Here is a 17,645-nt window from a genome sequence, read left to right on the forward strand (position 1 = left end):
TTATCTTTAGAGTAATTTATTAGCAAAAAAAACCATGTATTGCTATAAGACAGACACCAAGAATGATAATTTCTGTAATTCTCATCACATCGTAGAGACAAGTTACTGATATTTAACATTTTCAATATATTTGTTCTCACATGAACTGAAAGGACCAAACAAACCCCACATATGTAGAAGTTTCACACTTTAATATAAAATGTAAAACAACACTTTTTAATTTAAAGAGCGGATGTGCTAAAGTTATATCTTTACATAGGACAACAGAGAAAATTATTTGCATACATGCTCAAGTAAATGCTGTAGGAAACATCACAGTGTTCCTTGCATCTTTCAACAGATAAAGCACACAGCAGCATCTAAATGGGCCATGATTTGAGAGGCAAAGTGAGTTGGGGACACACTGTAGCTAAAAGCCAAGGTAAGGGTCCAGTCCTATGTGCAGAACTTTAATGGAGTTACATGTGCAAGACCAGACTCTTCAAAATATTGAGAGCTTCAGGTGAGTCTGGGCGGTAGCAATAATCGGATAGAACACTGTAGAAATTCAGGCCCCCCCCCCACACTGTGTTGAAAGCAATTATAAAATGTCACCATCAACCTTTTCGCAACAAAATCTGTACAAATAATCCAGAATAATTCCCCTTTTTAAAAGCAATTTTTACAAAAATAAAGGTTTAAAATTTAAAAGAACTGATGAAGTATAAACCTCCACCATGATTCAGACAAGTCTTCGTTTGAAGTTTTATTTTAAAAGAACTGTCAAAGAATGCATCTTTTGATGCGTTTTCTCTTTGCCTATATTGTGATAACCATCAGACCCTTGTTCCTTACAGTTTATAACAGCCGCTTCAATGGTAGACACAAAATCTATTTACTTACAAAAATATATGAGTCATCCCATGAACATACTAGTTTATTATTGTAGGGTTACTAACAAATCCTCAGCTACTTGTGAAGTCTGTATAAAACCTGAAGGAACATCAGACCATTAGCTACAGAAAAAAATGCATGTAAAGAATTACATGAAGTTTGCAAATAGATTAGGGAAAAGGGAAGTTCAAATTTCTTTGTTTACTGTACTAACCTGGAGAGTGTCCCTTTAATACAAAGGAATACTTCAGATTAATTTAAACATGTCAAAAGGGTAAAGAATGTCCCAAGACTAATTTAAAATGGACTACCCATGGTTTAAAAGAGAATCTGTTTTCACTGGAATACTGGCTACTGTTTTCAGAAGATTTTAGTACAACATCGTATGCTGAAAAGATGGGTTAAGAGTTTGGGTCAAATTTTGCTCACCTAATTTAGCTCCAGTGCTGCAACTGGATCTGTGCAGGCCCCCTGAAGCCACAGGGGCTAGATGCAGGCACAGAGATTCATCTGTGCAGATCCAGGCACAAGAGCAAGGCCTCTGGTTTATCCTAGTGCATGGAAGTGCACACAGTGAGTGGCACAATGACAGGCAAGTCATTTCAGGTCATGGACTTCCTTCTGCGTAACTGTCGCACTCGCTCGTTAGCATGGTTTCAAAGTTCTCATTAAGACCTAGATTCTGCTACCATTATTTACAATGAAGTTGGCTTCAATGGGATCACTCGCCAAGAGTCTGGCAACGAAGCTGTAAACATCTTAAACCTGAAATGCACTAACGCTTGCAGCAGCACACGGACGTTACTCAACACACAGACGTTAGGGGCAGAATGTTCTCCACCCAAAACACACTGACGTCATCTAGCATCAGACAGCTTCCAGAGTATTTTTTTTAAAAGAAATTTAAACAGGCTGAAGGGAAACAGCAGCTCCTGCTATTCCACTGAGGGCTAGACTGTGACTCAAACTACATATCCATGTAAAGGATCCCTAAAGGCTCTGCACCAGCTCCCCAGACCATAGGTCCCAGGCATTTAGCAGTAAGCAGGCACCGCAAGCCCATAAGGAATCACAGCAACACGTTGCACCTCGGGATTCACAGGCAGCAACTCTGCGCATCTAGAATCAGATCCTAGAGACTTTAACCATCAGCCATGAAGATTAAGACTTGGGACCCTCTGCCAAACCGTGTAACAATGACACAAAAGCCTCTCAATAAAAGATGCGTTACATGACAGACGTCTGCTAAACCACCTACTGTCTGGTCAGCCCTGTCTACCAGCACGCTAACTTTTTAGAAAGACCAAGAATTTATGAGACTCTATATACGGCTGCCACTGTAGGCAAAATGATAGCTGAAGGGTCCTGGGTATTTTACACTTCACCAGGGAAGCTGGAAAGCAGTAACAGAGAAGAGCAGATGCAGACAGTATTGAAATCACTGGCGTGCATGGCTTTGCTTTGCCGTTTCACTGCTATTTGAGAGCGTACCAAGGTTTTTATCCGGCGTCATGTGCGTAGTTATAGTGGAGATCATAGTGCTACTGCTGGACAAGAAAGTAGTCTCTGAACAAAGACATAGGTTTCCAGTACTGCACTTGTTCTAAAAGCCTTGGCTGCCCCCAGAGTCTAGTCACGATCAGCAGAGAGACACTTGAGTTTGCATTTCCAGCCTGGGAACCTGCCCTCCTGCTGGGTTTGCACGGAAATGAGGAGCCACTACTTAGTGAACTGCGGTTACATTTTGGTGGAAGCCACTTGTGTACCCTGCTAGCAATAGGAGGGAGAGGTTTTAGGAGTTTACACTTGGGAGCCTGTCAGGAGGGAGTGAAGGGAGAGGGATTCCTGGGACATCTGGACCAACTGTCAGTCAAGTCATGTTCAAAACCAGCAAATGTAGCTTGGATGGGGGGTGGGGTTAACCTCTGACCAAAAAATTGAGGATGCCCTTGTATTCTGACAGAGTGCAAACACCTATCCCTTGGTAACTGTACACAGTGCCACCTCAGAGCCATTAGTGAGATGAGCTTGTAAATTCAGTCTGGTTTCTAATACACTTTCCATTCTCCAGTTTTAATCATCAATATAGTATTGGTCTCTACGAGAAATCATTCCTGTCTAACAAGGGACAGAAGGAAATCTGGTAATTTAGCCAGTGAGTTTCCTATAGGACAATGACTGTTCTAAGATATTGTTAATGACATCTTAAAAAATTCTTCCTGTGTGGCCTAAGAGCCAAGCATCCCTATGTATTGTACACAAGGTACAGAGTGTCACATATGAGATCAACTAGCTCCAGTTTTTAAACGGTGACAAACTGATCTCCGTACAGGAGTATTCAACTGAAGTCCATTTTTAAAAGCATCCATAACAAAAAAAGTCAATGCAAGAGAACGCTGCCACAGAATAGCAACTCCTGCTGCTATTGTAGAGAGAAGTTTATCAAAAACACTTTAAGGTTTATCTGGGAGTCATTTATCTAATGAGGACATTCAATGACTTTATAGCCCTTATACCAGAGGATAGAAAATCAAAATGAAACCTACTTTAGTGCAACAGAATTACAGTTACTGTCTACAAATCCTGTCTGCTGTGGTATTTCCACAAGCAGAACATGTGGACAATCAGTTTCTGAAAAGCTGTGTTCTGATTGCCTGAAGAACGGCAATCCATTCCTGCAAGCCAAGTGGATTTCATTTTGGTATTTTTCCCCAAAATTCTTCTGTCCTATGAGCAATGAGCTAGTTTCCAGTCCACTGATCTGAATTTTTATTAACAATGACCAGCCAGCAAAGCAATCTTAGTGGTGGCCAACAAATTCGTTTGTATATGATAATAAGCAGCATTTTTCTAGGAATTCTTTTCATAAACATCTAAATTAAAACTTCTATAAAACATTTAAGACATCATAAATAAACTTATTCTAAAAATCTCTTTTTAAGCAATTAATAAATAAACCCCATCCTTATTTGTTAGTACAAACATAAAAGTGCTATGGAGAATCTGCAGAGATCTCGCTTGTTTTGTGCTTAGTTACTCAATGGTTTCCAAGGCAGAGCTTCTTGCTCTGGTGCTGCTGTTCATTTAGTGATTTTGTTTTCTGTACGCCATCTAAAACACAAGATGTTATAAGAGAATGTTAAATATACATTAAACACTCAAATGTATCATGTGACCATATCAGTGCTGTTGTAGCCATGCTGGTCCCAGTATATCAGAGAGACAAGATGGTGAAGTGGGTCCAACAACAGATATTAGTTCACCCCCTTGTCTCTGGGGATAGTTAAGCAGACTCAAACCCTAAGAGATACCTATATAAAGTATCAGGCAACTGAGAATTACACAGCTATTAGTCCACTGAAAGAATGCTGGTGACATGCCAGCACATGCTGTTTGTACAGTAACTCCTCACGTAAAGTCATCCTGGTTAACGTCGTTTCATTGTTATGTTGTGATCAATTAGGGAACATGCTCATTTAAAGTTGCGCAATGCTCCCTTTATAACGTCGTTTGGCAGCCGCCTGCTTTGTCCACTGCTTGCAGGAAGAGCAGCCCTGTGGAGCTAGCTGGTGGGGGCTTGGAACCGGGGTGGACCGGCAGCCCCCCATCAGCTCCCCGCTCCCCTAAGTTCCCTGTGCAGCAGCCGCCCAGCAGGCTATTGACTGCCAGCAGTTCAGCTGTCCCTTCCCCCACTGCCATGTGTTGCTCCTACCCTCTGCCTTGGAGCTACTCCCCGAGCCTCCTGCTTGCTGTGGCGGAGGGGGGGGGGGAGAAGATGGGGGCTAATGTCAGGGTGTCCCTCTCTCCCCTGCTCCTGCATCCTGCTTACCCCATCTCCATAGAGCAGGGGAGACATACGACAGGGCTCAGAATGGAGGGAGCTTCCCGGCAGTAGCAGCGGTCTCAGCTTGCTGATTGACTTAACAAGGCAGTGTACTTAAGAATGGGGTCAGCGTACCTAAAGTGGAAACTCACACACACACGGTGTATGTCTCTGTCTGCCATAGTGTTTCCCGTCCCTCCATTCATGCTGCCTTATAGCGTGTGAGGCTACATTAACGAGTTAACCCTTGAGGGCTCAGCTAACTGCTAGTTTATCGTTTAGCAGTAAGGCATTCCCTGGGAAATATTCCACCCTCTGACTCCTCCACCTCAACCAAGCTTCACAATCATCATGGCTGTGTACAGTATTAAATTGTCTGTTTAAAACTTATAGTGTGTGTGGGGGGTCGGGTCTTTTGTCTGGCCAAAAAAAAAAAAATTTCCCTGGAACCTAACCCCTCCTATTTACATTAATTCTTATGGGGAAATTGGATTCACTTAACATTGTTTCGCTTAAAGTTGCATTTTTCAGGATAGGCATTAGCACCCAGTGATGGGAGTTGAGAGCTCTAAATCAAAGTCTATCCTTTTTTATTTGCTGTAACACATGGGTCTGAGTCTGGATCCAGGGCCTACCCAGGTCTTCCTCTTTTATATGTACTCCAACTTCCCAGGGAAGGCACAGGTCAACCCCCTTGCCACATTCCCAGCTGCGAATACTTGTTCGGAGATTACAGGGAGTTTAAAACTACAATCAATTAATTAAAATATTTATTCTACTTTAGGACAGACAGCGTTGTGTGTGCACACAGCAGGTTAGGATTCTCGTACCTTGGGCTGAAAACAGAGGCAGTGCATTCAGTTTCAGCAAGGATAAGGGAGCACCTTTCCCAGATGGAGGAGCATACTCCACTTAAGCACAGCCATTGTGAGGTAAGTATACTGAGTGGCCCAGAATGGAGACGGTTAAAAACTCAAGGGCACCACATTAAAGGAATAAACATTTGGAAAATGACCTGTTGACAACAGCCATCAAGCACTGGGACCTTATGCACCTCTCCTCAGCTAGGGTTGAAAATAGTTTAGTTATTAGTATTCTGCAGTGATTAGTGAACACCCATGTAATATCTGATGAAATACCCTCAGAATTCCTGACCAAACAACCAAAGGAGAGAGTGCCCTGACAATTGATCCCAAATTTCACACGGACCTCACTGCATGCTGAAGTTTAGCCAGTGCTCTGTGGCCTCTCACAGACCAGAAACAATCAGTGAAACTCCTTGCTGTGTATTTCGTATGCAGACTCAGTACTTTGGGTCAAGGTGTTCCCAGTTACCCACTGGAACAATTACTACAAATACAGCAGGCAAACTGACTGTTGGACTGATTGTTATAAAATATATAGTGTTGTACTGAATTCAGTCTCAAATTGTGCTAAATGCTCATCCTCAGTATGGCACATTTTGGTCCATGATGGGGGGTTTTAGGCCAAGATAGATCCCAGTTTGTTAGAGAAATGTGTAAATTATTGTTGCTTTTTTAAAATGCCAAGTGTACTTCCTCCTACAAAGGGCGGTGTGAGGAGATGTTTATAGAAAGTAGTCTGGAGTACGACGGGTAATGTGAGGCCCTCCACGACGAGGTGCAGGGTCAAATTGAAGGAAGGAATATTTTAAAGTGTCATCTAGTTCCATGATAGCAGCGTGGTTCCCACAATGATAACAGTAATTGGGTGGAATAAGGTATCTAGCATGCCTTCTGCATTGGGTGTTACAAATATTTTGGCTCTGTTTACACCATTTCCAAATCTGATTCAGAGGCATTCCAAGGCCTAACAGCTGATGCTAGTTTGTTGCAGTGGATCATTTCCCCTAGTGCAGAAAGGGCTTAGCATGACACTGTGACTTAATTCCTGTCTTCGGAAAGTGGCTGCTCGCTTGGCAGATACACTTGCTTGGGGTTGAAGCAGTGGGAAACAGCTCATATTCAGTGATCTGGGGACCAAATGCCATTAAATGAAATGAAAATGAGAGGTTTCAGAGTTAACAGCCGTGTTAGTCTGTATTCGCAAAAAGAAAAGGAGTACTTGTGGCACCTTAGAAACTAACCAATTTATTTGAGCATAAGCTTTCGTGAGCTACAGGCTTATGCTCTAATAAATTGGTTAGTCTCTAAGGTGCCACAAGTACTCCTTTTCTTTGTGGGGTGGGAGGAGGTATTGTTTCATATTCTCTGTGTATATATAAAGTCTGCTGCAGTTTCCACAATATGCATCTGATGAAGTGAGCTGTAGCTCACGAAAGCTTATGCTCTAATAAACTGGTTAGTCTCTAAGGTGCCACAAGTACTCCTTTTCTTTTTGCGAATACAGACTAACACGGCTGTTACTCTGAAACCTGAAAGCATTAAGTGACTTCAGAGCCCACACCTCATTGAAAGTCACTGGCACTTGTGCTCCAAGTCACTTGAAGGCTTTTCAAAAACCCTTCCAATAGGATGGATTCTTCAGCGCTACAACTAGGATACTATGGATAACTTACGTACCTGTATAAAGCACTACTGGATATTTATGTGGTGTGGAGGGTGCCAGCTTTGGTAATTTTTTTAGTGAATACTGAAGTTTTATACTCACCACTAGTATCTGGTTGAAAGTTTAAATAAGCATGTTGTCTCTGTCAGAATTTAAAAAGTGAGCTATAACCTTGCAAGAATTCAGGGTTTGTTTTCGAAGTCTGTTGTATTTATTGCATGTAATTACCTACAACCTGTAACTGCAAATACTTACTTTCTCTGGCTGTGGGCTCATGAACACCAGTGTGGGATGGGCTTAATTGCCACTGTGAAAAAGAAAAAAAGTTTCATTTATTCTAGAGGACAAAAACAAACAATGGGGAGGAAGAGGATGTTTGGGACATCACTTCATTTTAAGGGTGTGAGCTCCTCTGACACTATAAAACTACTAACAAGGTTTGCTTTCTTTTCACACGTCACCTTTTGAAGGAAAAAACTATTGCTCTGTTAAAGCTGTGTGGCCACAACTTCCACTTGTGAGGCGGAATTGCCTGCATGGAAGAGTTGCACCAACATCCATGATCTTGAACACCTACAAGGCTCAGTGCCTCAGAACAGGCCCTTAGATCCATCTTCCACCCTATGCACAGTGACTTCTCCAAGAGCTATGTTCTTGAATGGGCCCTTCCAGTGGATACCTCCAACCCCACCCCAGTATATGAAGGGGAGGGTTTGGAGGAGGTCACTTCATACAAAAATACCAACGGAGTTAGCAAATCTTATTTCAGGGAAAACTTTGTCGGGAGATACCCCCAGCTCTGTGTTTGGCCTGCCCCTTTCACTTTGCAGAGTATATACCATATATCGTCCCTTTAGACAGGCTTTCAAAGGATCAGGGGAGCATGCCACAGAGCCCTTCTCTTTCTTCTGTACATCTACTCCATGTGCACATGCCCTGGCCTCCCCACATGGTAGCAGAGGGGACAACTGCACTCGTAACGAAATACTGAAGATTAGAATCTTGAGCAGAGTGTGTCATATAGGATATTTTCCTCAGCTCCCAGCCTGTTACAGAAAACCCAGATTTTGTGGGGAGGGTTGAAGAAGGGACCTTATATACTTAAGAATGTCCCATTTTAATCTCCCAGACACACCTAAAAGCATTTACATTGCAAACTGATCTTCCAAGCTACCGAAGGCAGGAGAGGATTCTGTCGGAGCTTGTGGAATCTGGTCAAGTGGCAAGAGGGTTTTTAAAAATGGGCTATTAACTGCAAAATGCTCCAATTGCAAAAACTGTAGCGGAAGCTTTGTCTACACTAGCACTTTTCCAATCATGGTTCTCACACTAGCACAGCAATGTAGACCAGTGTAGACAGAGTGCAGGAATTTTTCCTACCATCTCTTTGAACCTTGCTCCAAGCAGGATTAGGCAACATGATGGTAGAACTTCTACATCCCACCTCCACAGCTCTCCTACCATTGCAGTACACGTAAACGATTTTTTAAAAAAATTCTGTAAGTTCTATCACTTACTGTAAATTTGCTTATGCCTTCAAGTTCACGAAACTTCATGTATGATATGTCTGCTTTCTTCTTTCCAACATCTCCATCTCCTGCATAGATTTGTTTGATGCCAGCACCTTTGATTAAAGGCACACATTCATCACAAGGACATTTTGTCACAAAAATCATGCTTCTTTCTTCTGGTTTTATTTCTTGACACCTACAAGTTGTCAGAAAAAGATTCTGAAATTAAAAACCTCGACAATTCTGAATGGTGGTAATTTAGGCTCATGTGAGTGAGCAAAGAAATTATGTTAATCATATTATAATCTGCTCTTTGGAGCAGGATTGTTATTCCTACTAAAGCACATGGGAACAAGAGGACACATTTGGTTAGGATTTGCTATCTGAATGACACACACCCCATTGTTAAAGACTCAGTATTTGCCATTCTGCAGTGTTTCATTTCAGGACAATAATGTGGTTATTACAGGTACCAGAGATGGTGACTGTTGAGTTTTATTGCTACCCATCACACACACAAGAATGAATAATGTAAGTCAAGTCATTCACAGTTTTCAAGAATTCGCAGTACCTACTTTACCTGTGAATGTTCAAATTTTACATCACGTTTAAATGAGTAGTTTGATTGTACATAGCACCTTTCATAATCATGTCATGCTCTGCATTTATCAGTTGTTCATTTCTGAACTGCCTTTTTCCTTTCTGATATTAAAATAATAGATTCATATACCTGAATGTCAAGGCGTTCTGCTCAGCATGTATGATGTATCTGAACTTTCTGATTTCTCTGTCTTTTTGTTTATCATCCATGTGTGGAAAATCAGCATATTCGGATCCAACAGGAAAGGCATTATAACCACAGCCTACAAAATACATGGCTCCTGTTCCATCACAGCTCTGCAAAAGTGAACCATCAAGTTTGATTTAATATTCAGTCTATTTAAACATCTGCAGGGCGCTGCCCAATATACCTATATTTAATTCAGTGTTCAAGTTCTGAGTTGTAGAAACTATGAATTAAAGGTTTCAGAGTAACAGCCGTGTTAGTCTGTATTCGCAAAAAGAAAAGGAGTACTTGTGGCACCTTAGAGACTAACCAATTTATTTGAGCATGAGCTTTCATGAGCTACAGCTCACTTCGCTCACGAAAGCTCATGCTCAAATAAATTGGTTAGTCTCTAAGGTGCCACAAGTACTCCTTTTCTTTTTATGAATTAAAGCTGGGCTTTCACTAGCGGTATATTGTGTGTGTGTGACGGTGGGGGTTCTATATATATTTATTTTGTTCGTGTTATAATGTGACCATCCAGTGCCATCCCTCTTCCTCCATCCATGGCACTGGACGGTCACATTATAACACGAACGAAATAAATAATGTAAGTTGTTCTCATTGGCTACTTCTCCTTGTAAGCAGTACTGATGGGGCAACAAAAAGTATGAATGACTAAGTCATTAAGCCACATTGCAATGTGTGAGAGCAGGAAAGAGCAGCTACAGGGTGAGCTCGAGATGCAAAAGCCTGTATTTTGCCATTGCATGGAGATCTATCAGATGGCAGACATGTTGATATATTAAAGAAGTTAGTGGCTGAAGCTAGAAAAGTTTGTGGTACAACTGTAAGTATCTGATGACCAGAATGAAATAATCCAAACCGAGTGCTAGACAATACATCATAGAATAATCTTGTACTTGCAGGAGGACTCACTACCTCTCTTAATAGAGTAAGAATAATCAAAAATGGAAAAGACCTACGAAATGAACTCTAGCATAAAGAAGTTTATGCCTGGGCATGAAAAGAAAAGGAGAGTAATAACACTTTACATTTATCTTTCTAGTGCCATGTGAGGAACCAAGGCATAAAATCTGAGGCTAAAGTTCTGTGGCTCAAATTCAGGTTCCAGTCCTTATTTTGCTCAGCAGATTAATTAATTAATTAGTCACTAAAATAGATGTGGTTCTCAAAAAGTACTGCTCCCCTAAAGAGCAGCTAGAACCAAGAAAGCAAGTTGAAGCAGGAGAAATAGCAGAGAGACAGGTCTACAATTAGTTAAGATCCTTGTCCTTTTCCACAGAAGTAAAATAACCTGTCATTCTGCTACATCCAGCACTGCATCCAGTTGTTACATCACAACAGTATAGTTCAGTATATGAATGCATTTTGTTTAGGTTTACCATTTATAAGTCAATGCTGCACATTAGGATATGCCTTGTTTTAGCATTTTTCTATTCCCTCAAAGCCCACTCTGAGCCAAAGAAGGTATGGTCAAACAACATTTGCTGCAAAATGTTCAATCAACTACAGTTACAACAAACAAGGATTTGTCAGGTAAACTGTTGCCCTTTGACTTCTCTAGGGGCAAAGAACTGAATAGTGACACTGTTGAACAGCACATGTTGCTGGATTAGTAGTACTGGCAAAGTTTTGTAGCTAGGACACCTGGAATGACCGTAATTCTGTTACTATGGAGTCTAAAAGATGAGAAGCTAGGCACAAACATTGTGGTATTTACCAACTCAATCATACTAATCCATCTTGACAGCCTAATTATCAACCAAAAGTTAATTTAGGGTTACCGAGAATAAAAAATGCAATTTTTAATAACATAATGCACAAACACCTTTCTTTTACAAAGTAATATAGCCAATGTTGAGCAAAATTAAAGTGTACAAACTGCAGGGCGAGACAAAGTGACAATTTTTCCATACTCACAGATTTTCCTTCTGCCCAAATAACAGCTCCAACACCCGTTTTGTGATCCTCTAAAATATAGAATGTATAAGTAGTAATAAGTAATAGAAAACTTTGTAGAAAACTTCCATTTGGAAATCTGAAAGCATTACCTAACAATTAAGGAATGACACCTCATGGCACATGTGAGAGGTATTAGCTCCACTTTGCTGATAGGGAAAATGAGGCACAGAAAGATTAAGAAACTTACCAAAGGTTTGCAAGTCTATGACAAAGACTGGAACAGAATGCAGTCCTCCTGATTCAGGCCTGTGTCTTTTCCCCGACACCTTAGCTGACTAAATAATTTAATTACTTTACAATGTGGAGAAATATAAGCATTGGGTCTCTTTTGACAGCTATTAGATACTACTAAGGCAATGTGTTCTAAGAAGATAGCTATCTAGAAATACTAGTGGCTTTGTGATTGGCTTTGGCCACCCTACGCAAAGCAAAGGACTTTGTGTTGGGAATCTAGCCCATAGCACCAAGGAGTTTAATGGATGGCAGAAGATCACTTGGAAACTTAAAAAAGAAAAAAAACCTAAATAAATTAATCAAAAATTTATTTAAAGACAAACTTTTTAATAGCCACATACAGAATCAAGCTCTAGTACAATAGAATTTGGTGGGCTCTCTCTTGCACACTATGCAGGAGTATGAACAGAACGTTCATTTAAGTTATTTTAACTGGTTAAAAATGGGGTGTTCTACGGTGGTAAAGAATATTATGGCTTTCAGTACAGAACACTTCAACCAGTGCTGTTCCAATTAACCATCTCCCAGCATTCTTTGTGCCATGCAGAATTCAGAAATCATTTACAGGGGGACTTTCCTGCCAAGGAAATGTTTTTACCAGGTCTTACAAATTATTTACATGTTTTTCTTAGTTATTTCTATATATTAGCCAGCATGAATTGTTCTCCTTCCTTGTATCCCTTCTTTACCACATGGTATAACTCATGCTTCAGCTTTATTTCAATATCAGTTAACATAGGATTAGGATGTCACTGCAGGCCTAAACAGGACAAGCTGGACTGGACATAATAAACACTTATCCAGACAAATATCTTCAGTTAATAAAGGTAAAACAGAAGAACAATTTGTGGCTGTAAACCTTCTTCCTCAAGTTTTATCCCCCCCTTACCTGAACCAATCAGTGCTCTTTGTTTAGATAACTTGGATGATTCTCTCTGTTTTAGGTGGTGGTCATCATACTGTGGTCTAAAACGGAGTCTAAAGGGTTAGGCAGCCCAGGCTTGAGTCATCACCAGGTTAACAGGGAGTTGCCTCAACTTATCCTGGCATGCGCTACTTTGATCCTTTTCTCTCTCTATTCTGTGCCAACCCTGCCTCCTAACTTTCCAAAATGAGCATTCCTTCAAAGGGCACGATAAGCAAAAAGCATAAAGCCAGACTTCAAAACCTTTGTTAAGACATCTAAAGAAATGGTCCGGTTTTCAAAGTGCTTAGCACCCAGCAAATCCCCTTGACTTAAAGTTGCAACTGTAACTGAGGGCAGAATTGGAACTTTAAGGAAATACAATTTTTCAGAGGGAGGCAAGAGAGCTAGAGTGGGAGCTTTAAAAATATGTAATTTAAAGAAAATTCTTCATTACGGCTCCAGAGCAGGTTGAAAGGATATAAGACGCATGGATGCCACGTTTGCTGTGGGCATAGGGATGAAGAGTTCCTGTTAGCTAGTTCCTATCATGCTCAGAGATTTCCCAATTTTATGGTTATTGAGAAACATGCAGACAGATGGCCAGACCCCGAACAGCATCCCAAGCCCACACCGCTATATGCACATCACTCATCAATTCAAAAATTGGTGCTGGAAGTGTAGGAAGAGTTGATCACCAGCTGACAATTTTTGTTTATCGATCTGAGTTGAATGAAATTCCTTTGCTTTTGCAGAAGTGCCACCAGTCACTTGTAAGAAAGGACAGATTTCTGGAAGGAATTCCTCCTGCTGTTCTGGAGGCACAAAAGCCTCTTTGAGGATAATCAGGAACTAGACAAAAGAGGAACTTTCTAAACCTTTCTGGGCCCAATTACATGCAAATACCAGAAATCTGCCTCAGATTCCCTAGAAGAAAGGCTGGAATAATTAACTAAATTTTGCCCAGCTGTACATGGTTGGAGTGCCCATTAACTTAGACAGAAGTTACACTTGCTTATGTCAGTGCTGCATTTGGTCTTGGGGAGCAGTGGTTTACCTGCAGAAGGAAGTATGGGAAATACCGTTTGTATAAAAATTATATAGTGCCAGCCAGGGCATCTATGTCCTCCTCCACTGATCTTCCTGTGGTTTGCATGTCATTTATTTAATATAACACTTTAATTATGACCACATTATCAAGACCTCTGACAGTTGCCCAATTTTCCAGGACTTTCACAAATACGTTAATGCATACACTGTATGTTTTGTGGCTCTCAACTGTGCAGGTGACAGATTGTAGAGGATTTAGGGGCTTATGGTGTATGATGCCAGGAAGAATGAATAGCTTGTGCTTCTTGAAGCCAATCCTATGTACAAAACCCAAGACTTATGCTGAGGTCTCTTGCATGCTAAGGAAACCTAGAAATAGCAAGGAACAGGAGGCTGGATGAAAGATCCACAGGTTAAAGGTGGTATGACTTAAGATTTCCTCCACCCTTTGTCCTCAGTCCTAGGAGCCATTTAGGCTGTCTAGTACCAATGCATACACACTGTGAAATAACCCTAAAGCGTGCAGGTCTCTTGGTACTTGGCTCTCTCTATAAGCTACTGCCATCTGTTATTTTTTCCCCTTGTCCTATAGGACAAAAGCTGGAAAAACACAAAACAAAAAACATACTTTGCTCCAGAAAACCAAACATCTGAGTCAGTACCCATTTTCACCTTAATCACATCAGTGACTCATGGGGACTAATGATGTGATAGATGTCACAGGGGGAAAGAGAAAGGATTCTAAATGTGATGAGCTCTCTTAACAAAATACAGGATGTAAAAGTTTCTTATTGCTAGGTATGTCCTAGGGAATGTGATGCATACAATACTTCAAAACTTTAAATGTGCAGGCCAAGGAAAAGGATATATTAATATAAGGGATATACTTACATCCCTTTTCAATAGAACAAACAATCTGTTATATTTGACCTATTTTAAAGTATTTGAAAAAAAATCTAACCAATTTTGGATGGATTTTTCAAACAAATGCTTCACTATTTATTAATGGAAAAATAAAAACAACACTGGCAAACATAGTAACTAACCAACATGAAGGAAGCAAAAAAAATGAGTAAGGAAAGTATTGTCAATTTTAAGCTTCCTAAGGGGTATCATGTAGAGTATATATCTTTTCTCAGAGTCCTGCATAATAGCTCAAAGAATTTTAGTTTCTAATAGGGGAATTTGCACAAGTCTGCCATTATTTAATTAACTAGAGAATAAGTGGATTAGAAATCATTGGTATCAAAAGTAGGCCGAAGTCAATTCATAGCCTGTCCTCTACCAAAAAAAAAAAAGTATTCTGTTCTTCAAAACACCAGAATCTTTGCAAGTAGGAAACGGTCAGGTGTCAAGCATGTAATGACTATCACTACTAAACAATGGGAACAGGAAAATGCTGTGACAAAACTAACTAGTATTCTGCTGCTGGGTAATGAACAGATATGGAAGAGCATCTCTATTTCTGTTTACTATTATTTTCTATTTAAGTGTATATACCATGCTTACCAAAATGCCAACCGATCACCTTTTTGTCAACAGGTGACACCTAGTGTTTGTATATAAAAGATCTTGCAGGGGCTCCAATAAATTAAATAATGTCATAATCTTTGAGATAGGGGTGCACGAGCTGGCTGAGGCTTTGCCAGTGTTGGATAATAATTGCACTGTGAGAGCTCCTTCCATCTGAAGAGCTCAAAGCTCCTTACAAACATTAATGAAGGCCCCTTGTGAGGCACTCTAAGTGGTATCTCCACTTTACAGATGTAGGAACTGAGGCACAGAGCAGGTAAGTACCTTGCCCAAGGTCAGATGGGAAGTGTTTGGCACAGCCAGGAATTTAACCAGGGATCCTGACTTCTAGTCCCATGATCACCACAACTGGTTTTTCTCCCATTCAAATAGAAACTCACCAGTTCGGTACGCCAGTAACCTGGCTTGTACCATACAGTGCCTTGCAATTTCTTGGGGAAAGCTTTGATGGTGCATTTCATTTGTCTGCTGTGATCCATTACAATAAAATCCAAAGTGGCCAAAAGTAGGGACACTGGCAGCTACTGTGGCCAAAAGCAGGATAAGATCTTTCATATTTTGCCTAAGATTGCTAAAATACGGATTTTCACAGAGGTTCTCCAGACCCATAGTCATCAATATTTGCTTGTGCATTTCTTCATTTGAAATTAGGAATAAACTTTCATACTCCTTTATTCTTTCTTGTCTACACTCAGTATAAAAGTCAGTGTTACACCCAGAGAGAGTTTTTGCAATTTTTTGAATGAAATCACACTTGTAGGAGGTTTCCTCTACAAACTGCACCATATCACACACTAAAGGCTGAAGCAAGAGACACACACGAGCTCGACTATTTGACTTCAATCTTTCTACTGCTTTGGCATCTAGCTTTGCATCTTCAGTACTGGCAGGGTTGGAGGCTTCATTCTGCAAACTTATTTCAGGATCTGCAGGCCAATAAGAAATTCTGTTCACTCCAGCTGGAACAGAAGATACACATGGTTAACAGGAAGTGTGCAAACACTGGTGTTAAAAATATTTTTCATAACCTTAACTCTAAAATATTACCATAGAATGCTGCGTTTTGACCCCTTTAACAACAAGGAGTGGGCATTCTTCAAACTGTATTTGAGCATCATATGTGCTGGCAAACATCAGCATCAAGGGGTTAATTGTGTCTGAGATTAGCTAATTTTGCTTCTATTATGCTTTTACAGTTCTGGCAGCCAAAAGGCCAAGATGCACCATCTCCAATAGATTGAAGCTGATTGTTTTCTAGACTGTAAGCTCCTCAGGGCAGGGCAGGGCAGCTCCTCAGGCAGCTCTCTACTTCTATGTCTTGTACCACCTGACGAAGTAATGAACACCACAGTGCCACTTAACAGTACCTGAGACACTGAGTGGCTACTGGCTCAGTGGAAAGAGTCCCACTTCCTGAATCACCAACTGCAGAATAGACACATTTAATACTGGTTTTCCCTAATGAAAATATCAAGGCTTACTATGCAAACCAATGAGGTAAACATTTACATACAGTGCTGGGGCAATCCCCAGGGAGTATGAGCTTTCCGTATACAATCAGTCTAAGTAGCAAAACATCTAAATTAACATGTTTACCTTTTCCATACTACAGTCTGTAACTTACCATTTACAATCATTTTTAAACAAGTTGAACATGGTTTTCTGGAAAAATAAAGATCACAGTTTTTAAGCCTTGATCCATGCTTAATCAGAGCAATTTGACCAGCATGTAAGTCTGCACTGGAGCAATGCAGACCAACCATTTTTATATTTTTCACTACGACCAGGCCAGTCTTCTTTACCTATATAAAAAAAGTACATTATTAATTTGTTACAAATTAAAAATTCATAATGATGCCATAGCTCACTCTTTGTTCCACAAAGCAAGGACTTATCTACATGCAGCATTGGACTTCTTTGCATTTTGGGCTATGGTAATGAAGTGATGGTCATAACATGTTTCATGATCCCAGGATATTAGAGAGAGAAGGTGGATTTATCGGACCAAAATTCCACTGGTGAAAGAGACAAGCTTTCGAGCTGCACAGAGCTCTTCTTCAGGTCTAGGAAAGGTATGCAGAGTGTCACAGCTAAATACAAGGAGGATTACTTATGCTAAACAATCTGTTCCACCTTGTATTTAGCTGCGACGCTGTGTAGCTTGAAAGCTTGTCTCTTTCACCAACAGAAGTTGGTCCAATAAAAGGTATTACCTCACCCACCTTATCTCTCTGAGATTAATAGGCAGATACATCTCTTGGTTACATTTCCTATAGGCAGTGCCATTCATGATAGGTCTTGGAAGTAAATGTTAATTTTTTTTAGTCATTCTACTCATTTAACAGATCAAACTTCCAGTCAAAACATGTTGAATTTTACTGTCTTTTTTTCTGGGGCAGACTATCCCCTGAAAATCCACATGGAGGATGAGACATC

General features: G+C 40.4%; 1 protein-coding gene across 3 annotated transcripts in view; it reads right to left on the reverse strand.

The window, feature by feature from the left end:
* CDADC1 (cytidine and dCMP deaminase domain containing 1) overlaps positions 1–17,645 on the reverse strand; it is a 30,062-nt gene continuing 12,417 nt past the window's right edge. For all 3 annotated transcript variants that reach the window (XM_073343595.1, XM_073343605.1, XM_073343615.1), the window contains 7 exons: positions 16,834–17,011; positions 15,590–16,168; positions 11,447–11,496; positions 9,467–9,633; positions 8,743–8,932; positions 7,481–7,532; positions 1–3,984 (listed from right to left, as the gene is read on the reverse strand). In XM_073343595.1, the coding sequence (XP_073199696.1) occupies positions 3,911–3,984; positions 7,481–7,532; positions 8,743–8,932; positions 9,467–9,633; positions 11,447–11,496; positions 15,590–16,168; positions 16,834–17,011 (1,290 nt within the window). In that variant the 3' untranslated portion in view covers positions 1–3,910. The remainder of the gene's footprint in view (positions 3,985–7,480; positions 7,533–8,742; positions 8,933–9,466; positions 9,634–11,446; positions 11,497–15,589; positions 16,169–16,833; positions 17,012–17,645) is intronic.

The sequence above is a fragment of the Lepidochelys kempii genome, chromosome 1 (genome assembly GCF_965140265.1).
Source record: "Lepidochelys kempii isolate rLepKem1 chromosome 1, rLepKem1.hap2, whole genome shotgun sequence".
Classification (NCBI taxonomy): domain Eukaryota; kingdom Metazoa; phylum Chordata; order Testudines; family Cheloniidae; genus Lepidochelys; species Lepidochelys kempii.